Source organism: Opisthorchis viverrini, assembly GCF_000715545.1.
Source record: "Opisthorchis viverrini unplaced genomic scaffold opera_v5_136, whole genome shotgun sequence".
NCBI lineage: Eukaryota > Metazoa > Platyhelminthes > Trematoda > Opisthorchiida > Opisthorchiidae > Opisthorchis > Opisthorchis viverrini.
The window spans coordinates 757,883-780,553 of record NW_008751793.1 but is presented as its reverse complement, the minus strand read 5'-3'; the positions used below and the strand labels follow the sequence as shown (position 1 = coordinate 780,553).

The 22,671-nt window shown below is 46.3% G+C and overlaps 2 protein-coding genes across 2 annotated transcripts in view; one reads left to right on the top strand and one right to left on the bottom strand.

The window, feature by feature from the left end:
* The window catches only part of T265_06558 (hypothetical protein), a gene marked incomplete at both ends in the record, with an annotated part of 30,873 nt that extends 29,656 nt beyond the window's left edge, over positions 1 to 1,217 (bottom strand). Inside the window, one exon of the mRNA XM_009171854.1 lies at positions 1,039 to 1,217. Coding sequence (XP_009170118.1) covers positions 1,039 to 1,217 — 179 coding nt within the window. The remainder of the gene's footprint in view (positions 1 to 1,038) is intronic.
* T265_14067 (hypothetical protein) overlaps positions 1 to 22,671 on the top strand; it is a gene marked incomplete at both ends in the record, with an annotated part of 69,258 nt that overhangs the window by 41,330 nt on the left and 5,257 nt on the right. Inside the window, 6 exons of the mRNA XM_009171865.1 lie at positions 3,688 to 3,906; positions 5,589 to 5,846; positions 6,465 to 6,633; positions 9,478 to 9,762; positions 10,728 to 11,011; positions 22,397 to 22,622. Of these exons, the coding sequence (XP_009170129.1) occupies positions 3,688 to 3,906; positions 5,589 to 5,846; positions 6,465 to 6,633; positions 9,478 to 9,762; positions 10,728 to 11,011; positions 22,397 to 22,622 (1,441 nt within the window). The remainder of the gene's footprint in view (positions 1 to 3,687; positions 3,907 to 5,588; positions 5,847 to 6,464; positions 6,634 to 9,477; positions 9,763 to 10,727; positions 11,012 to 22,396; positions 22,623 to 22,671) is intronic.

The following is a 22,671-nucleotide window of genomic DNA, read 5'->3' as shown; positions in this document are numbered from 1 at the left end:
ACTATGCATTGAGGGTGTCACCTCGATTGGTGATGAAACGTTTGCAACCAAATTGCTCAGCTCGGCGAACAAGCCAACGACCATGTATACGGGTGTTTAGCCTCGATTCTGCAAAAGTCCAAACCCCATTCGACCTTTTGTTTTGCGTACTGAACGCGAGCTAGTTCACTGGCCCAAAATTATTGACCAGAAAGTTCATGGTTCAAACTCAACCGCTGAATATCTCGACAGCTTCTGTTTGGCTTTGGGCAGCGGTTCCACTCTCGTGCTTTCTCCAGGCGGTACCGCAGCTAGACACCGAAAGGGATGCTACAGTTGAGTGACTATCATACTTACATGATACTGTATCTGAGTACTTGTTTCTACCTGTGCTGGTGAACTTGCTTTGTGAAGAATGGGTGGGAATAAACAAAGTAGTTTAATATCTATACTACTAACTAAGTAGTGAGTTTATTACTTAAATTCCTTTGCCAATTTCTTTGACCTGGCGGTGGATGGATAGCCCTTCTGCTCCCGGAAGACGAACCTGGGAAAACTGAACTGACGTCTTCTATGTGTGTGTCAACTTTTGAGGAAACGGGATGATGTGGTCGGCTGCAATCCAGACTAGGTTTCCCCACTCGGGCAGTTGCACGCCCGTCTCAAGTTTTAAACGGACGAATCACATTCCACTCATTTCCGGTTTTGGATTAACGTTTTATGGCAATTGTGGGTTACTATGTCCCTCCAAGTGTGACAACCCTCTCAGACTAGGCGACAACCCTCCAGAAGTAGCTCGGAAAACATGGGCGTAGTCTGTGAGTGTACCTGTTCTTGACACCAGACAGTGTTTCCGGTCTCCTCAGTGGTGCATATTTGTGTAGACTGATTACCACTCATAGCAGGACTGATCCGGTGGACAAATTACACTTGACAACACCATCTTATCTGGCAGCAAGAAAGTGTCGATCACTGTTGTACTGAACTCAGTTTTAGGCGATTCTAAATTGGTTAACATTAGCTAGCACGTGACCTTGAAGGTTGCTGTCACTCACCTACCTTTCAGACCACACACACACGATGGCTTCTTCATTGAGGGTTTCCTTTGTTACGAGCACTTGGGTGTGAGGGTGGAACTTTCCCTTCAGAGGTTGCTTGTAACCTGATCCAACACGCGATGAGGCACGTTCAGCGGTGTAAGTCAGTCGGGTGCACAAAGCTCGTGATGGATCGCACATACTATGATAATACCTATTGATTTCTAAAGATATGTTGGTTGAACCTCCCATCTGCTCCATACTTATCAATCGGTACGCTTCGCCCCGAGAAGTCAGTACATTCTTCAACCAAACTCGTCAGTTGCCCATCGAACAATCTCTGGATTCAACTATCTCCTAGCTAATGTTCATGTGAGCTGGCCTCGTCCAAACATACTTGATGAGATGAAGTTTTCAGAACGAAACATCTTTATCACCGGAATTATTTTAAAGGAGATTTAGTCCTGTCAGTGAAACGGCTCATGGCCGACCGGTTTAGTGTTCAAACTACCAGGCAGGAGGTCACCAGTTCCAAACTTCCTGTTGGAGTTTCGTGAGATGCGCGCTGCCGACGATTTACGGCTTTTCAGTACTTCACTTACAGGGTAGAATCTCCATTTGGAATTCCATTGCCCGGATTCGTTGTCGACTGCAATGGTGCTCACGTGCACTGGATTTCTTCTATTACTGGAGGTCAGCTGTGGGAATTAAACACGTTCTATCGTTTTCTTCCCTATCCTTGTACTACCATTTGGAAGCTTTCCGTGTTTAGCCTGAAGATGAGTGTCTGTTTTACTGGCCCATTCAGGTCACACGGATTTCGCGCTTGCCCTGTTCTCCACTGCTTTCGAGATCAGACGTGTTTCTGGATCAACATCCGATCCAATTCGAGTGACACACACATCAACAAACTTGAAGGGAGCACTGCTCGATCGAGAGTGACATGAACGTGAATTCTACATATCCCGCAGTCACCTACAACTAACTTGGAAAAATTCAGTTGTAACACCCTTTCGGTGCCTGGCTGTCATGCCACTCGTAGAAAGCATGAGGGTTGGGATAATGCCAGCTTGCCCAAGCCTAGACAGATGATGTCGGGAGCAGAGGTCTAGTTCGAACCAAGGACCTTCCGGTCAGCGAGTTCCCGCTGGGCCATGAAGAGTGGAGTCATTAACAAATCGAACTTCAAGTAAAGAATGCATCTATACGGGTGTCCGTGCCTCGGTAATTCAGAGGACCGCTAGGATTCCGAAAAGAAACTCACGGTTTTGTGTCTTTACACGAAAATGTTTCCTCACCTACAACGTCCTAGTTTCCCATTTTGAGAGACGGTAGAATTGCCAGAGGAAGCTTCTACAACCGGCTCGATAAATACATGTTGGAATTGCTCCTGGGACGCGTTCGAAACAATCCTACGTCCAATATGACTTCGACAAGTCTTAACGCGGTCGGAACTTTTCCGGTCAGATAGTAGACTGCATCATTTGCTGTTCCGCCACCCCGTGTTCCCGATAAATCCGGTTGTAATTCCGAAGAGAGTCTACTCCTCATGCACGTGAGACAGCAACAGAGACGCACCTTCAGAGAGCTCACCAACTGGCAACTGCACACTACGCATAAGGTTGCTGAAAACTCTTGGAAATCCTTGTGAGTAATCCTTTTGTCTAATGTGTCTCAAATATCGTCCGGACTGAAACATGAGGCGGTCTTTAAGCAGCACATTCAGTTGAACAAGACCACCATACACGGGACACTACTGGATACTACTAACGAGGCATGCGAGTAGTGTCTTCTCGGTAATCCGCTTCGCGTCTATTGAAAAGTGAGATCTAGTACTGAATTCGTGGAGTCGTTCTGTAGCATTTTCTTGCACAGTCAATGAATATCCAGGAAAGTTCAGGAAGACGCGTTCAAGGAGAAGATGGACATTCAGTTTTGTAAACAAGATGCATATGAGAGTTTTGCTTTTCCGTCCAATAGTCTGTTACTGATCAGTTGGCATTTTCTAATAAACAACTCCGCAGCGAAGGCCTTCTTCCTTTTCACTGGTGTTTTCACACCAGGACAAACCAGTCAGCTGTCAGATTATCTAACGAAGCCAGAACCTGGTTAAAATAAGTCCCGATTTCCACGAATCCGATCACGTGACACCTTTAGTGGACTAATTATTGAACATATTCAGTATGTTTTAGGTTAGAGATGGCTCAAGGCACGGATTCACTGATTGGAAGGTCCGTGGTTCGAGCCCGACCGCGGCCTCTCGACGTCCCCTGTCTATGCTTGGGCAAGCTGGCAGTATCCCAGCCCTCGTGCTTCCTCCGGGTGATAAGGCAGCTAGACACCGAAGAGGTGTTACAACTGAACAATTATCGTCTATTATCTGAGATGAATTATGAACATCTTGTGACCTGTCTTTCGAGCACAGCTGACTAGACATCATATCCTCTTCGGGCCCTCCAGGTAATCTTTTTAGAAGAGTACCTGTTTTGAAAAATACTTGTAACACTGCAGCATCCAGGGTCGTTCAACTTTGGCGAGTTTTTCGGAAGATTCCGCAAAGTCTTTGTTTACCTAATGACGTTTTTTGGGGGGATAAGGATCGTTCACGCTGTATGTTCCTCCCGCTTTCGCTCATTTAGGTTTGTTTTGTTTTTATTCTCTCTCGATGCAGAATCAGTTGATCAATTCTATCCCTGATCCATCAACCAATACAACAGAAACAACGTCCACTGCCACGTCTCCGGACTTCAAGCTATTGTCGCGCATTGCCCGATTGGAATCAGAGCTATCCGTAGCCCGGGGTCAGCGCCCTGTCGGACCGCCACAAGACGGAAACGTTTGTGCGACTAAATCGCACCTGTCCAACACCAAACTGGGCCAAACACATGCGGTAGGTAGTGCCAATCTTGCTAACGGTTCTTCTGAGCGCCACAACTGACGGGTGTATGTTAGTTTGAACACCTGTTGGGGGATAGGCCGTCGATAACTGTCAAACACACACACTCTCCTAAAGCCCACCACCAGTCCACAAAATCCCGTATTATAAAGTGAACCGCAGGGACTGTTGGTACAATCGATACATCTTTTCAATCATTCGATAAAGTCAGGTGACTGTCGCATTTCAGGGATACGCCCAGCTTTTGTTTTCTTTCCCTTGTGGGTGTCTCCGTGCTCCCACACAAAAGTTGCGTTCGTAAGTTCGAACCCATGTGACTCCATAAAGGGAACCATAACTGTTCCGTCAAGCTTTTGTGTCGCGCGCGTTACGGGTGAATCAAGTACACTGCTAGGGAAATCAAGGTCAGTTTGTAACCAAGATACCTCCACGTTTTGTTTGGCCTCAATTTCGACTGCACAGTCAGATTCTACTGGGTACGACAGCCATGCGGTCGATTTCAGCCTCTGTGAAGAAGAGTTCAAATCTGCTATTGTTCCTCGCTTAGGCTGTGTGAACCATGAGTGAAACCAAAACAAACAAACGTACACTCCTGCGATAAGCAGGTACATGTCTGATGCAACTCTGTAGAGCTTGCAAGCGCGTGTCCTTGAATAGGATCGGAATAGCTGGCCCTCAGCATGCTCACTCAAGCTCGCTAAGGAGGCACCTAAAGTTTGCTTCGATTTCCGACCAATATATGTTTTATTCTGCTATCGTTCCGTAAGCTGATAGTGCCAACGAACATCCAGATGCCACCAAGATGTCATTTACTTGCCAGGAGGGATGAGATAGCAGTGCAGCGCTTTTCGGCTTTTCAGTGTATAGTGACTCTGCTTACAGGATGAACTTTCAGTTGGAAATCCATATACTTTATCGATGAAATAATGAGACGAACGCTGGAGGGTCTCCAAAACCCTGGTGTTCAAATAGCCTGTGAAGAAAGCCTTGTCGATCTGGAATATGCAAGCGACACCGTTCTCATCTTAGAAGAGGAGAAGAAGGCGCAGTTGGGTCTGGTATGCGAATTTTCGAGGAGTCATTTAGTGCCAGTGAAATGAACTCTGGTTTATACGGAACGGATAAAGGCCTGGACAGACCTTGAACATTATGTATTGGGACTTTGATACGACTTACAATGCAACCGAAAAGTCCCATACAGCCGAGTACTGTTCTCGACCTTTTAAAGTCCTTCAGTTAGGTTTGGTCCACAAATTTTCATCGATTTATTACGCGAGGTGCGTGTGTATATGTTAGACACTCAACTGAATGCAGTGGGGAGAAACTTCGATTGAAAGTCAGAGACTAGGCCTACAGTAGGTTGTGCGAAAAGTTGAGATTGGCAATGAATTGCCGATCATTATAAGTAGTATCTTGAATTTCCGTCTACCTGGAACCCCTAACAGTCTTGGTGAAGCATTGTCGGTTGCAGAACTCCACAACTGATGGAGTGAGTTGAGCCTCCGGATGAAACCCATCTTAGTTTGCACGTGGGCTTCTGTGTGTTTCTGGTACATTCCGAATAAGTGGTCCTGTGTTAAACTTTTCTGTGGTTGATGATAGATCCGGTGGTCTTTCGGTACACACCTTGGCACTTTTTGTATTCCCTTCACTTGCTGCACTCCCTCCCCTCACAGGTCACATCTCCGCCTTCTGGCTTCAAAGCTGTTCCTGCTCCAGACTCGCTTCTTCTCTCCACTGGACCTTCTATCCTGAAGACACATCTGCGCGATTCGATCGAGGAACCTAGTCCTTCTGTCCCATTCACAACACCACTGGGTGACGGATCCGACCCGATCGGATCCTGCGGTACGCGCCCAGCAGATGTGCTGCCGGTTGCGCACCCAGTAGTGGACAGGAATGTGAATGCCTCTCGGGAACTGATCTCCCAGTCGGTGAGTGTCCCAGCTCTGAGCTCGTTCCACTTTTCGCTGTTGGTCATGAAACATAGTTGAACTATACACTAGGTTACTGAAAACTTTTCGACAGGCGCTCAAAGAGCCAGTCAATACTTCCACTTGTGATATAGTTTCCGTTACTGAAAGATAAGTGGTGCTCTGTCCTGTTTAAGTGAGAGTTAATCACACTGTGGACCACCCGCTCGCGGCAAAACCCCTCAAGTGTTCACCCACTGGCCAGAAGGTCGCGGGTTCGAGACTTCCTAGAGTTCCGTGGAATGTGCACTGCTGATGATTCTCAACACGATTGTCTCCTCAGGAGGGCCCTGGCTCTTGCCCAGTTGATCTGCTGGCCTGTTCAGGACCATCCAATTGACCAGTGATAAGTCAAGGTCATTCCGTACAAGAAGTACACGCACATTCTTCAACAGCACACCTTTTCCGGTGATGAAACGCTTGCAAATACCTTACCCAGCTCACCGAACAGATTGATAACCACCGTTCATTTTGCGCATCGTCTACAGCTAACAACCTAGACTCTAATGTCTGTCTTGCTCCGCAAATCAATCCCAGACTTTTGCCTAGCAACCATCTTTCGTTCTCCACTCCAAGCAGACTTTCGTCTCACAGAACTCCCCATCGATGCACTACTCAGCCAGCTCATCTACGCCCAGCTCACGAACAACGGGAACCGGGCGGAGCATCGAGACAGCTCAGTACAAGTCTGACGTGTGCGTTGCTGGGGCACTGACCCAAAGAGTGCAATCGGCTGCTGGTCAAGGCGGTAAGTGAGATGCCTGTTCAGTGAGTAATTTTCAGTTAGACACACGAGGCTAACCATCAATGCGCGGTTCTGGTCCAATTCGAACGGTATTATTCTATCGACTGTAGATTTGTTCTCCAACAGACTCGCGTGCCCCGGGGATGAAAACGATGTGACTGCCACATATGGTCTCAACACGAGCGCGCTAACAACTAGCGCGAAACTAGAGTAAAAATTGCTTCTATTTGTGTTAGACGGACCCACTCCACCTGAACACACCTAAGCCATTGGTTTATTACCGCTGGAGCAGCGAAATCACTCTACAGTCACCCGATTTCCAAGTATCCTTGTGACGAATTGCTTTAACTGAGTTCTCCATACACATCTACTTGATTATACTACTTGGAACCATTTGAAATTTTACTAGAAAATATGAACCTTTTATCCGTGGTTGGCCAGTTCCGGCCTTATTAACGTTGATATGTTTGAACTTATCGAGAGTAACCTTGAACAAATTATGGATCTTATTTCGATTGGTTGTGAACCGATTGGAAAATTTTCCCGGTACTTTCGGTCTCTCATTGGAAACTGACATACGTATGACTCATCGTGCCTAATTTACTGGGTAATTATCACGTTGGAGTCCGGCTGTTTGGCGTGCAAGGTCACCGTATACCAGCGCCGTTTCTTACAAATTGATTTCGCTATCTAACTTTCCGTACAAGCCGAATTCGCTACCCAATTGTTAGGTATGGTCTTACACACAAACAGTGTTGTTTGCGGCAACTACTACCGATTAACGCACATGTGACTGGGCCGACATCGAGGCAAGCTCTGATTGGTCGAAAATATGGATCGAATGACCAATAAAACGCGAGAGTCCGCAGCCTGTCATCTGCCGATGTGCGCCTAATTTGAGTTACTATAACACCGTCGCTTTCCACTCTCTAACCAGTTGCAGTCTAAATCGTCTTTTTGGTTTTGTTTTGTGCGTTCAAAACGCGCAATGTTCATCCAATGGTCCGAACAATTAGCTTGGACAGATGAGCTCGATAAATGAACTCAGCTTTCGCTGGTAATTCACTGAACTGGGACGCCATCTCCTTTTCTTGAAAGCCTGCTGCGGTCTTTGACACCCCATGATAATGACTATCTGGGTCAAATGTAACCACATCATTAAATCTATCATTTTTTTCAATTTATGCCAACGATGCTGTGCTGTTCGACTCGTTCGAGGATGAGATTTCACAGGACCGGGGCACTTCTTCGTTCCCTCGAATCCCAGTTTGAGGAAGATTTCAGCAGTTGTTGTGTTCCCTTTCCACAAACTTGTAGGCTCACTGCCTTTTTAGAGGCAGGCGCATCTGTCACTCTGTTCGACCTTGAAGATCCTGGTATTCTACCTGAAGCACATCTACTTGAGAATTTCATTTTATTGGTGATCTTGAATCGCCATCTTAGTTGATGTTGTCTTTTCTCGGATGTAGACAGCAATGAACCGCATGCTGCTCTAAGGCGTTAAATTTATGCACATCACTGTTTCCGAATTACGCCATCTTGATAACCGTCAATTTCACGTCATTCTCGCTTCCAGTTAGGCGAATATCAAATTTTTGGCATTATCTGCGTTGGATAGTCCGCCATCTCCAAGAGATGTGTTCGCTGTTCAAACTAAGGTTCCTCCTAAACATTTGAAAAATCACACCCTACTTTTTCATCATCATTGAGCATCGAACCCCGTATTTCATGGTCTGAGGATGAATGATTGGCCTTAATCATACTCGATCATGGTCGAGGTGACTGGGCTCACCGAATGGTACTCTAAGGCCTTTGCTCCCGTTTGTTTTTCTGCTGTGATCAATCGATGAGCAGTTCCATTCACCTGTTCTCTCGTTCCCATGCTGTTTTGTTCAACTCCTCCACGTCCCTTCAGACGTTGTGCAAGCGGAATTTACAACTTTTAAAGTCAGTTTTCCGTGATACCGTAATTAAATAATTAATTAATCGATCAATTGATTAATTCATTATTGAGTAATCACTGATAATTAGTATTTTCTGGGAGTATTAATCAGCTGTTAATCAGATGACGGGTGATCTGCTCACCAAGCTTGATAGCATGCTTGCTATCAAGCACCGTTGTTGCACACTCGCGTGGATATTCCCTCTCTCTTTGATCACTTCTTTATAGTTTCTAGAGAGTACTTTATACCTCTTCATCAAGGCGCCACCATTAGGATAACCTTCAAATGTACATTCAAGTCAGATGCATACTATTCTCTTTAATAGCTGTATAAACGCGAACGGAGAGAAAGCAAAAGTCCACTCAGGTTTTCGCTGACGATCGTCGTTCAGCTGTAGCACCATTTCGGTGCCTAGCTGCCATGCCACCAGAAGGAAGCACGAAGGCTGGGATATTGCCAGGTCACCCAAGCCTAGAGAGGGGAAGTCGAGAGGCCTAGGTCGGGTTCGAACCACGGACCCTCCGATCCGTAAATTCAAGCTCTAACCGTTTCTCGATTATACCTATTCGGATATTGAAGAAACATTTGCGAGCAAATTGTCAAGCTTCGCAGCAGATCAACCGCCATCTCACCAACAGTCACTCTTTAGGATCGGCGGATGTTGGTCGAGCTAACATTGACCGTTTAATCGCTTAGGGTTTGCAACTTCTGTCAGCGTTACGGAGTTTAAAGCAGTTGCTACTTTTTGTAGACGTAGTGCACTACTCATAAAGTCGCTGAAAGTTCACGTTCGATTTTGAAGAAGACTATCATATACGGGAGATTCAGCTGGGTTCCAGGCAAGTCAAAACCAAATTGGTAAGCAGATCAATGTGTAAATCGATTGCAACTTTGTTTTCATCAGATGCCTGGATTGGATCCCGCCAACCGGCTTCAACTGCTTCGTGTATGAAACAGCGGGGCTCAGAGTCAAGACAACCAGGTGTGGGCAACACAATGCCCCTTAACTCCGCCAGTCATACCTCCTTGGCTTCAACTGAAAACAATGAAATCGAAGACGATCACCTGGAACCGAGAAGCGCTATGCACCGCGGCCAACTTGATCCGCATGCTGAAGATTCAACGCGTTATCCTGACTATGATGACGGTTATACCGATGGAATGGATGTGATGGCAAGAATGCATCGGTGTAAGTCTGATCCGGTCATCCAACTGTGCTTTATATGTGCCTTGAGTAAGACGCTTGAGTAAAGTGCACCGCACAGTGACAAGTCTGATCCGGTCATCCAACTGTGCTTTACATGTGTCTTGAGTAAAGGGCACCGCACAGTGGTATATCCCGTGTCGCCACTAACTGTTTAACTACCCCCCCCCCCCCGGAGCTATTGAATTACCTGGCTTAGGAAGTGTTCCGTAAGTCTGTTGTGAGCCAAGTGACTCTCACGTGACTACTGTGGCACACTCACAACGAAATCGTCTGGAGCAGGTAGGCCTCTGTGACACTGTAGGTTCCGCAGAACAAGGTGACTTCAGAAACTTCCAAAGTATTTGGCTAACCATTAAGGTGCAGTGTGCTCTCAAGTTGACATAGTTCCGGTCGCCTAAATGGGCCATCCGACTACCAGCATCTAAAAGGAGCGCAGCATGCTGACAGTTCGGAGGGAAACCATTGACAAATCTGTCCCCGCCGGTGCCTTGCTTGCTAAAACATGACGTTAGAACCCCTTTCCTTATTCTCCGTCGGGACTATAGGCAGTCCGCTCAGGACTATTTTCGAACTGAATCCTGCATCCATCCTTGTGTTGCGGTCGGTGTTTGACTCAAGAAGAGGTTCACCCCTTATTTCACTACTTGTCAGTGGTATTAATCAAATTGGTCGGAAACGACTTTATAAAGCGTATCCCTGAGTGACCAAACAAGCCAGATTCCTTAGTTGTTTAGAAGGCTGAATTGAAAACTTCGATCGAACGGTTACAACAAGTACCACTCCGTTTGATGCACTCGTTAAATGCGTTTCGCCCCTCTCCAACGCGTTCGATCTGCCTTGCCCGCTTAGTTTTTTTCCGCTAGTTTTCCATGCCCTTTATTTGTGTCTTTTTTATTCATCCGTCTTCCCAATCCTGACTACAAAAGCACTTCTTTTTGTCCCCTAAGCCAACTCTCACTCACGGTCGAAGCGCCGTCCACCGGAGGTGACTTCGGGGGACGAAGGAAAGTTGACGGTCAACCAAACCAGGGTCTCGCTAACCCGTACCTCTGCCAGCGGAACCAGCGGGTACGGAGATGCAGTCGGTAATAAACAACGAAGAAAATTACTTCGATCGCTGAGTACAACGAAAGCGCCAAGACAACGACCACCGCAGTGTTGGCGTAATCGCACAGTTGACAGCACAGTTGGGTGCACCATGGGTGTTCAGGCAGACCAATTCCTCGATATGGTACGTACACTAATGTGTTGATGTCATGGTGACGATGATGACTGAATGCATTTTCTTACTCAGCGTACCATCCGATTCCCCCAAATCTAAACCAGTCCAAACTATGAAAGTTTCGGAATCCTGAACGACGAATGCTGCTTAGCTATTCCTTATTGTGCAGCCTAATTAAACCATGGTGGTTGATAAACAGTTTTACTACTGATGGGATATCAGTAGTCATTCAGAAAGGTAACATACGGCTATGTCTCTGGTTTAGCCTGCGCACTAGTGCTCTATATAACGGTGTTATTTGCTTAGTTTAAACCATAGAAGCATTTTCCCTTGTTGAATGTTCCTTCCTTTCATTCGAACCTATCGATCAGTGGGGTCCAGAATGACTGCCTCTCTAACGAATGGAAAGAATGGGACATAGGCTTCAGTGAGCAGGCTCTGTTGGCCAAGTCATATGTGGTGCCGGGTAGAAGTTCTCTAGACCCAGCGTTGAATTTGAACCGATCAATAGTTCCGCGGTTCAATCACTGAGCGATCTCGTGCTCAGGTCTAACTCAGTGGCAGTTCCTTTGGCACATCCACTAAGCTGTGGTGACACTTTCATCATTAACGGAGCATGTTCGGAGTTTAGACAACGTGATTGGTAGAAGCGGTAGCCTTGATTACAGTATCACCGTCTGTGACCTAACTGGATCCATGCCTGTGTTGATGATGTCTTGATTTCGCCAGGCAGCGAGTCGGTGTCTCGAACTCCGGAAGCTGGTACCGACAAGGAATGGGTTGTGTTCTAAACAGAGGCTTAGAGATCGATTTTCTTCGTATAGCATAACAAAGGGGGTTCTTCCTAAAAGAACTTGATGAAAAACTAAACACCTTCCATGTGTGTTCATTATACCAGTCAAACACATGATATCGCACCGGGGTGCTCGGCGAAGCCGATCCACAGAGCTCATCTTTTTTCGTTTCGAAGCTGGAGTCAGTAGGTGCGTCGGTAGAACTGACAAATAGAGCACGATTCTCGGGTGGTGTTTATAGCCCATCAAGCATGATACCGAATAATCGATTGTCGTTTGAAATCCACCCAAATAAGCCTTGTCATTCAAAGCCATTCAAACACCTGTGTTTAGCCTGTCGCCTTGGTGATGAGGCAGCCAGAAACCGGGGCTGAAAGTTAGTCGCACAGCTGAAGTGAAGAATCAGGCGAGTAGCTTTGTTCCCGTTACACAAGCCCGTCTTTGAGGGGAAACACATCAAATTCGAATGTCTCTAGGGTTCACGCCAAGGCAGATTATTCGCCCACGTGTATTAGTGAAACCAGAAAGGCCAACGAATGGAAGGAAGTACAGCAGACCTCAGATGTTGCAAACTATTGGCTAGCATGGTTGTGAGCGGCGGGCGCAGAAGGTTTGATCTCCCATTGGGACGAAGAGAGCACGAATTGCCATTGGCGTGTTCGCTGAGCTGGGCTATTTGATTGCAAACGTTTCATCACCAATCGATATGACATCTTCAGTGTGTTGATAGGGAGCGTAGCGATGGGCCGTGCGTGCAAGGGAAGGTTAGTCTTGTTTGTATTCATAATAGTAGCGCCTGAACACGAGTAAGTTTGACGTCAGTGCATGTTTTTTATGGCACATTTACTTTTTTGACCAGATAGACCTTCTTGGTTCAAATCGCCGTTCAGCTGTTGACGCTCCGACCTTACAAAGGTGGATATACAAATCTCGATTGAAATCGCCTGACTGGTTAGTAATCGATCGTTTTCGCTGTCATACTCTGCACCTGTGGTACCCTCCGTTTACGTACAGTAAATTTGCAATCTAACCCCTAAGGCATGCCGCCCCCTTGATGGATCGATTTATCGGAAAACTTCGATTTTTCTGACCAATCACATTCAAGCTGTCAACTTTGGTGTCTTCTGACAAGGGACCAATATCCTGGCATAAATGCCTTTTCAGCTTAGTCAAGTCAGCGGGTACTCTGACGTACGCAGCTCCCGGGAACGGTTGCCTTTGTGTCATACTGAACGATACTCACCTATTGGGGAAAGTGTTGTTTCCGTCATTGACCTTGATTACTACCCATCCATCCCTGTATCACCACTTTCTCATCATTGCCATCAACTAGCTGCTACAGTTACCCGTTCAAAATGGTTTTTCTTCAACAAGCTTTGTGATTGGTCCTTGTTGGATAACCACGTTTTTGTCAATGCTAGAGCGCTTGAGCAGACAGTGAGGTTTGCGATGTCCAGACCGTTCGAGTCCGTAAAATGGAGTTTCCCCGTCTCGGTGTCCACCAAAATTTGGTTCTTGACGCTCCGACCTTACAAAGGTGGATATACAGATCTGGATTGGAATCGCCGGCCTGGTCAGCAATCGATCGTTTTGGCCGTCATACTCTGCACCTGTGTTACCCTCCGCTTACGTAACTCCAGGTACGAACAGGTGGCCAGGTGACGTGGCCCCATGTTTCAATCAGAAGGCCGCATCCTGGGGTTCTGAGTTTTTCTTAGCGTGTCCGTGTTGGACATCAGAATCTTACAGTCATTTGAGTTTTCCCATACCAAGCGACAGACAGAAAGAATGGGATGACGCGTGATCATAAATACTGACCGTTATCGTCGAGAGATTCAAATAGATTCAGTTGAGTCTCCCGTCAAGAACGACATTTTTATGCAGGCGAGGGAATTTGGCGAAGAAATACTGACAGTTTCGCCACGTGACCCCATCCCCGCTGAAGCTGAGAGTCTTGAAGCTCCGTTATCGATCGTTATGAAGAGCAGTACATTGGGCGCGAACAATGACCGAGAATCAGTTCAAAACGAAATGCTCAATCCTTCCCACACTGCCATAAAATGAAGTAGCCCAGAAGGAAGATCACAACACGGAGTGAGTTTCATTTGAGGAGTCATCACCCAGTTAGTCAACACGTGACCGCTTGATCTGGTTTCTTTGATTCGTGAACTCATAACCTGTCGAAGTGTGAGTTAATCACAATGCTGCTCAGGCACTCATGACCGATATATTCGGTTTTCAACTATCGTCTGGGACTTGGCGGGTTCCAAACTCGCTGGGGTTTCGTGAGATGCGCACTGCTGACGATTCCCAATAAGGATGAAACCGCTGTGCAACGGTTCTCGGCTTTTCTCCATCGATTTCCTTCTCCACTGAAAGTTCCCAAATTTCCTCACACTGCCAGCGAAATCGGTCCTTTCGTTCCTGGTAAAATGTGCGTGCCATGCTTAAAGTGCGCCTGAGTTCCGTTCCCGATGTTCTCCGGTGTGCAATATGTACACTCACCAGGCTAGCATTCGTTTATTGCCGTGTCACGCTTTCTGCTCGTTCCATGATTCGACCACATCGCATTCTTTTGTCTTCCTCTCCTGACTGGCCTCATAGATCAATATGTCCGGAAAAGTGTGCGCCTCCGAGCTGACTGCAATGCGCGCCAATTTGTCCCGTATTCAAAATTGCTTCCCGCGCATTGCTGGATCAAGTCCAGAGCACACCGCGTCATCAAGATGGTATACGGAGCAACCGCTAGAACAACTGAGTTTGGGTGGTCGCCACCCGTCTCAGATGCGGCTGGACTGAATCGTCCTTAATTTGAACTTTTCCTCGTTCCAAACAGACAGTATCCTTTCTGAGTCGCTTTGAAAAGCGATATGAACGCCTCTGGTTCAACTGCTCACCGGATAGACTCTCGAATTTCAAGCCACTTCGCAGTAGAAACACCTTAGTCCTTTGTTTCCGTGACACTTTCCAGAGCAGTCTTCAATCTACAGAATGTGAGAAAGGTTCTGCCAAGACAAGCGGATTTTGTCGACATCATGTAGGAGGTCCCATGTATCTGCCACTCACGCCACTCTATTCAAATCCGACATCGAGTTCAGCGGTTTGGAGAGATTTCCCACGATTTTAACATCCTGGACAGGCGGGAGGAAGGTAAGAGTAGGACAATTCCGGGAACCCAAGCTACGATACTGGGGCCACTCTCACCTTTTGTTGACGAAGTATGTTCTATAACTACCCGAAAAGTCATATCGCCTGGGGATTCATCTATCCAATGGTTAGTGACAGAATACTTGGAGAACAACAGCTCAGTTCACAGAATCGGAGTACCGATATCTCAAAAATCAAATTTATTCCCTTTGGAGCTTTGCCATTTGCCACCATTTTTTTTACATCCTTCAGATGGTTTCATCATGTGATGGGATGATGGGGTCAGGTCTTGGACTTGAAGTGGTGTTAATCATTTCTGATTTACCTAGATGCGACACACTACACATACGGTTGCTTGAAAATTCCTCGACACCCTACGACCGGTTCTTGGGACTCATCGGGTAGGCTCGATCCCAGAGTTTCCGTCAACTTCATGTTCTACTTAAACCATCGTAAACAAGAGATTCTTCAGCTGAACTCAGTTAAGTCCGCTGTCAAAACCAAATTCGTATGCAAATCAGAGTCTTTTTCGTTGGTCCAAAGAACCCGTTTGCATTTCCACACACCAGCATGCTATGTGGAGTTGCGTGTGACAACGTTTCCTGGATAACCCACGTGTGACAAGACGTTTCAAGACTTGGATAAACGGAACGTCCTCTGTATACAACCTTCCACTCCCCCTTGAGAAAGGGCGGCCCACCACTCAGACAGACACACACACCGCGTGTGTGTTTTGCGCTCAGTAACCGGATTTACTAAGTTGTAACAGCTATGGTCAAGTGACGTCAACGAAGGTCCACAGATAAGATGCGGTAAGACTCCGTCTATGCGCCGACTTCGAATCAGGTCTGTCACACCCAGCCAACACTTTCACGCCATCTGAGTGCACCGGTCACCCGCCTCCATAGAACATTCAGCTATCGTTGTCACGGCAACACATCCTGTACTTAAGCCACACAGCAATTACCCCGTTTCCGCTGCTGGTGGTGGGTCGTCGCCGCAGACTGCCTGTCTAAATTACTTGCTAGTTATCTTCCACAGCCCCACCCAGCCCTCAGGTCTTCGTGATTGGCTCAATTCTCTCAACCAATCATGTAGCTCTCTCTGTCACGTGATTGTACGTCTGTATCGCCGTTATCCGAACAAGCAGTCCACCTATTGGAAGACCGAGTAATTGCGCTCTAGTGCAGATAGTTGAGATAGTGTACCGCTTTCTGTGCGTATGACCTCACCACTTGGCGTCATGCATACGGCCAAGAGTGACGCGCATTAAATGCGGGTTCGGGCGGCAGGATTATAGCAACACGCACCACCGGTTGTTGTCGTTTGCTTATGTTTACCTGTCCGGATGATAGGCGCGGTTCCTATCCACAATGTGTGGATGACAACTGGAGTAGATAACTCATCCGGTCGTGATTGGCTTGTGTCCATCATCTCCGGTGTTCACACCTAATCCCAGGACGTCGTGGAACATGATCCTGGTAAGACCCAATTGACTTGTACGTTTGTTGTGTTCCGAGTCAATGAATATCCCTCAGCTCAGCGATTCTCCACCAAGAGGATTACAGATTACATCACAGAAGACATCAATAAAAGCCCCCCGTAGTTTAGTTGCAATGATGAAAATAGACACCCCTCCCCCCGGTTTCTGCATTGTCCATAAGGTGGAGTATATTTCATGGGTATAAATTATAGCTGCTATTTGTTATTATGTTAAATTATTAAATTTATTACGTATACATCCAATCTATAGAAGTATACCTATCTAGAATAAAAAAAGCCACATGAACTCCGTGAGAGATTGTTTCAGAAGAGCTTGATAAACAATCGGTAGTTTTCGTTTCAGAACGTTTCGCTTTTGACACAAAAGCTTCATCAGGCCAAGTGAGCAGGTCACCAAATTGGCCAGGCTATCAGACAGACAGGGAACCAATCAGTACCTTCTCTTCAAACTAGATTAGTATTGAGTGTCAATTAACGGCTCTTGTCGGTTAGTGAAGTTGTCAAAATCTTGCTTTGGTGGATTGGGGGGAATTAATTCTGATAAGTTTTGGTTCGTTAATCTTCCACTTCAAGGCGCTTCAGTTGATGACTCACCTCGGTTGCCACTGGTAGATTTTTCCTGGTCTTTGTGGGGTCGTGAGTGCTCGGACAATTTAGCTTGAGGGGGACTGAGGTCAAGTGGAATTCAGATGATGACCACTCTTCCTTCCGATGACCGCACACCAACACGTGTCAGCTCGATTGATCCAGAACCGTTCTCCACACGCTTGCCGGTTCCACACCTTCTATTCTGTTAACATTGGGATGCTTGGCGATTTCTACCGCCTCGGCGATCAGTCTGTGTGACGTGGACCGTAGTCCTCGCCTCAAAACCTCAACATTTTCTAAGTCTATTTTGAGTCCCGTGTCGAGTGCGTGTTCCGCAATCGCCGAGTCTTTCAGTAAAGCTTGATATTCATCCGCGTTTCTCGGTGGTCTGTTTATTTTTCTACTATGCTCTCCGACTCTGATGTGTAGTTCCCCGGCCGTCCGTCCTATAAAGACGTTGGTGCAGTCATTACACTTACACTGTGAGAAATTGTTCGGCCAAGCGTGGCCGAATATCTGTACACAAGTGCTAAACCTGAAATTTCCTACACAAATAGCCTGAGCAACGGAAGGAGGCTCGGTTTCTAGGACGTTTGGTATCCACACTTGTACTTCATATGGCGGTCTATACGTGTAAGAAGGGAAGCCTCTGGTCGCTGAGTTGTTTATTAGAAAACACCAACTAAACGGTTACAGACTGTCAGACAGGAGAGTAAACATCTCTTATTATTTCAAAAAAATTGAACATCCTCACACGTTTTCTTGAAATTTTGTGGATATTTGTTGACTCTGAGGGAATTGTAGGTTGACCCTTCAAGGCATTTCCGCAGGTTCCGTAATGACCCTTCCGAGGCGGAGTTGCGAGAAAACCGCATTCTACTCATCAGTAGTATCCGCCGCTGCACGCATAATGGCAATATTTCATGACATGAGATTGGACCAGCATAACTGTCTCTAAATTAGTGAAGTGTTCCGAAGAGAAGTTGTGTCTGCAACTCGAGTCCGTGAGGGTTCCTTGTTAACACTTGATCTGTCACGCCACTTTTAGACGGAAAGCGGAGGTAAGCTGACTTCGCTGGGTTTCGCTTCCCATCTCGTTTTATGGGTCTCATTTTTTTGAGCTACTTCACCGGGACGAGCTTGTTGAAACCCACCTGCTGCATCAGTGTTTTTCTGGCAGGCCAACCATACAAAACCGCTTGTCTTCTAGGCTTACAAAGCTGAAAAACTGAGTGTTTCAACCCGTCCGTGTCGGTTTGCGACATTGTCTCTGCTGTGTTCTTGTCAGTAACATGCCAACAGAGGGCAGCTGGTCCAATTTCACATGTAACAGACGCGTCTGGCTAAGTCCTGTTGTCAAATCTTAAACTGACAAAGCGCATACCCGATGATAGATAAAGCAGAAGGGTAAAGGATGTAAAGTAAACTGTTTCATCTCACTTTATCTGACAGTTGAGAACCAGTATATAGTACTGGTTGGTGCCTTTCTGTTGATGGTGCTGTTGGTGAAACGATATCCCACCTCCTTGGCGCCAGACATGGAAATGACTTCTAACCGGTTTAAAACAGGATTTTGAGCGTGGCCTCGAAGGTTCTAGGCTCTTCTTACCACTGAAGATGTTGGCATCCAGATTTTGTACATAATACCGTTTTGTACGGACAGCGAATTTCACCTAGTCAGACAATCACGTGACTTACGAAATCTACACTGTTTTTTAACTACTGATGTTCAGTAGTGATTATTGAATATAATTAGCGTAGCCCCACTTTGATCGATTTTGTTTCGGCTAAACGAAGATAGATAGCTCAGAGTTTGGTCATTTTCAACAGAGATTTCGTTTTGTCGATGAAGTCGAAATGCCGAGAAGCAACGTACAACTGTTTCATCCCTTTTGTACACAAAACTCAGATCGTTACAAAATTTCCGACTAGTGCTTCGAACGCCAAAACTTTCGGTCGCGAACAGCTGTGATTAGCCCTCACTTAGATAGGACAGTACCATCCATTGTTCAATAACGGAAAGTACATCACGTATTGGTTGGTTGCGCGAGTGACGATTTCTCAGATGGGAACTTCACTCACTTGTTCTCCCTCTGAGCTGCTTGTAGATTGATGGTGACAAGCAATCCAGAGGAAGAACGTTTTCACAAGATAGATGGAATTTCCTTCTGAGAAGTTGTCACTCGAGGAGCCAATCAATACGTGACCACGTGATGTGGTTTCTGTCATTGAAGGGGATGAGTGACGCTATGTCCCTCCTTTAAATGATCAGTCACCCCTGGGTCAAATGGGTAATTGCCCAACCATTGGTCGGGTCGAAACACTCTGATTTTCGTGAGATACTCGCTGATTATGACGATTCACGACAAGGAAGAAACACCTGTACGGTGTTTCTAATTTAGTTTTGCGAAAGACCCACCTGTAACCCACATTGAATTGTCTGGATACATCACAAATAGAGATTGAACTGGGTTCCAGGTGAGCCTCTCGCAAAACCAAATTAGTTTGGAGATGAGTATATTTCGCTTATTTCGTGCAATTTGGTTTCAAGTAGAACATAAGGTTGGCGGAAACTCGCGGACTGTGCCTACCTGATGAGCCCCAAGAAGAGCGAAACCGGTTGTGGGCTGTGGAAGAACTTTCAGCAACCTTGTGAGTAGCGCATTACGAGCATACATACACCTGTATGGTTCTTATAGGCTTTGCAGCATAGGTTAGCTTCACTGACCGAACGAAATCTCTTTTCGAAATTCGGATCTATTCCAGGTGAGCCCCGCCGCTACTGCAAAAAGTGCATGTGTGACAAGTTAAGCCCTGCCACTTTGGCCAGCTCCATTTTGATGTGCGCACACAACCTTGACCTATTTTTGATGAAAACAATTCCCTATCCGCATCTAGGCTCATTTTGTGCAAAAATTTTATCCGTTCGGACGTAAAACCTTAACTGAACTTTCTGACGCTTTCAACTCTCGTTCATGAAATGAGACGGTAATACGTTTTTTGCAAAGCCACGGAGTGATGCATCAGCAACAATGGTCATCAAATGACACTCACAACTGTTTCTGACAGGTGGAGCTGTAATGCCCGACAGTGTCAGGTCTTCGAAAGGGAACTTGCCTGGAACGTTCCAGGATGGAGTTTAGGACAGTAATTCTATTCATTTATTGCTGGTCCAAAAATTTGACAACAATCAAATTCTGCTCTGGGGAATTATTTATTAGCCACATGACCGCTGTTGACTGGAAGAACTTTCTTCGTGAATTTTTGCACCTGGTGGCGGCTTTTGCAGACTCCAACTTTCATCGGCGGCCCAGGTCTCCACGTCGAGATCGATGAAACGCTAATATCCCGAGGTGAAAACCACGCAGGGCGAGTCCTTCCCCAGCAGTGGATTTTCGGAGGGATCTGTCAGGAAACTAAAGAGGTATTCATGTATGCAGTGCCAGAGCGAACTGCGGACACAATCCAGGCCTGCATCGCTCCCGGCTCAATCATCATCTCCGATATGTGGGTGGTTGACATGAATTATACCCATGAAATGGTTAATCATACCGAAGACTTTGTGAATCCAAGGTCTAGAGCTCACACAATTCATCGAATCTCTTTGGCACGTCTACAAGATGCAGAATAGACGCCAATGCGGCACATACCTGTCTTTAGTGGACAGCTACTTGTTTGAGTTCGTTTGGAGGCAAAAGTACCGAAAAACGGACCTATTCGACAAAAACTAAAAGTACGCATTTCATATCCTTATTTTTCTAATCTTTTTTGGGTGGCCGGGGGTTAATTTTTTGGCAGGGCTTATCTGGAAAAGATCCCAAAATTCTGTATATATCAACTTCCTTCATCACGTTTACCTGTTCTTTCATCAAGAATTCGTTCTTCTGACGATTTGTCACTTCCAGTGGTTCTTTTTCAAGTTCACATGGATGAGAACGACTGCTGGTTTTGAATAACCTGGATTATGGAGGCATTATCATCATCAACGCAACACCGGCAGCACCCTTTTGGGGCTCCGGGGTTTCACTGCCGTACATCGATGCCAAGTTAGTCCGATCAGGACAAAGAAGCTAAGNCCTATCAGTACCCGGACGAACATCATTCGCGTCCACTGAGGTCCGTATGTTGCAACGCTTCTCACCAAGCAATCAGGTGGATCCTACACTTAAAGGCGGACAAGATCGATTTTAATCAGAGTTTTGGTTCCACTACGTTATATTTTTCGGACCACTTGGGGCGCGCCATTCTGAATTAGACTTGGAGATAATCTCTCCCCCGGATGTGATTCCTTGGAACTTGTAATATTTCATGGGTACCTGACTCCTCACCAAGTCCTTCCACGCCAACTAGCTTGCCGCCAGTTCACTGATGCCGAACAATTCCTGTTCAAGGACCCGAAGATCCTCTACGAGCAACAATCAACCCTCGTGATTATACAACAACACATCTCCTAATTTAGTCCGATGCGTACGATCTTTGAAATCTGATTATGCACACTCTTGTCAGGAAGGTCAGATTCCTGAAAGTAACCCTAAAATGCTTGGAACCTACTGAGACCACCAACATTTCAATAGGGAAGCCCGCAAGCATCCAGGCCGACCAATCACGTGATCAATTCAGCAAAAGCTGATGAATGCTCGAGCACGCCACGGAAGCACGACCGACTACGATAAGCGTTCGGACATTTCATAGAATGGCGGTCGATGTTGATGGGTGTTCACCAAACGTCTGGATCAATGTCAAAAAGTCGCCGTTGTCACTTTTGCACTCGCTTGTTGCAATAAAAGTGTTGTTTCCTTGTCGGGTAATTTTCTTTTCCGTCATTGGGCACTAGAGCGGGAACAACACACAGATATAGCATGTTTTTTACGCCAAAATTAGCGCCAACCGGTGAATTCGATTCGTACGTCTAAGAGTTGTGCAGAGACTTCATCTGTCGCCACTACCTTCAACACTAATGCAACTTCCGAGACAGGTAATCCACAATCAAATCATCGGTGTCCCTTCTTTAAAGATTTCTTGTAACGCGTTTTTCTTCGTTTCGTGAGGATGACGTATACGTTCCTATCTCGTCTTCGAACCTACTTGTACATATCAAACCGATAAGCTTCTCTCACGAAGCGACTTAGACGTCTGGGTTTTGTAGCCTCTTCGCCCGAGCTCCGTCAGTGTGCTTTTGCTGAATTTGTGTGCAAATGAGTGTATTTTGCGAATTGTGTTCAGTTTTGGTTCCGTCCGAACAGAAATTGGTTGTTTTCGTGCATCGCCCGGATCGTTTACATGCTGTCGCGTAAATTTTTCAGCCTGGAATCAGGTTGTACTTTTCCCTTTTTCTTATACCTTCACTCATATGGTTTCTCAGGTGGACGATCCGGTTAGGTCCCGATCCTACAACCGAACTGGGGCTCCCAATGACGTGGTTTCCAGCCGTGGCACAGTGAGGAGTATCGGGGATACACTGACCAATGTGACCAGGCCATCACCGAATGGCGACGATGAGGACAATTCTTTTGACGCCCCACCTTCACCAAAACATTCTAGACCGCATCGGTTACGTCCACACGGTCAAACTCAACGAAAACAGAGGAGTTCGCGTCATCGAAGACTTCTCCCAAGCACTTCCGAACGGATGAACAG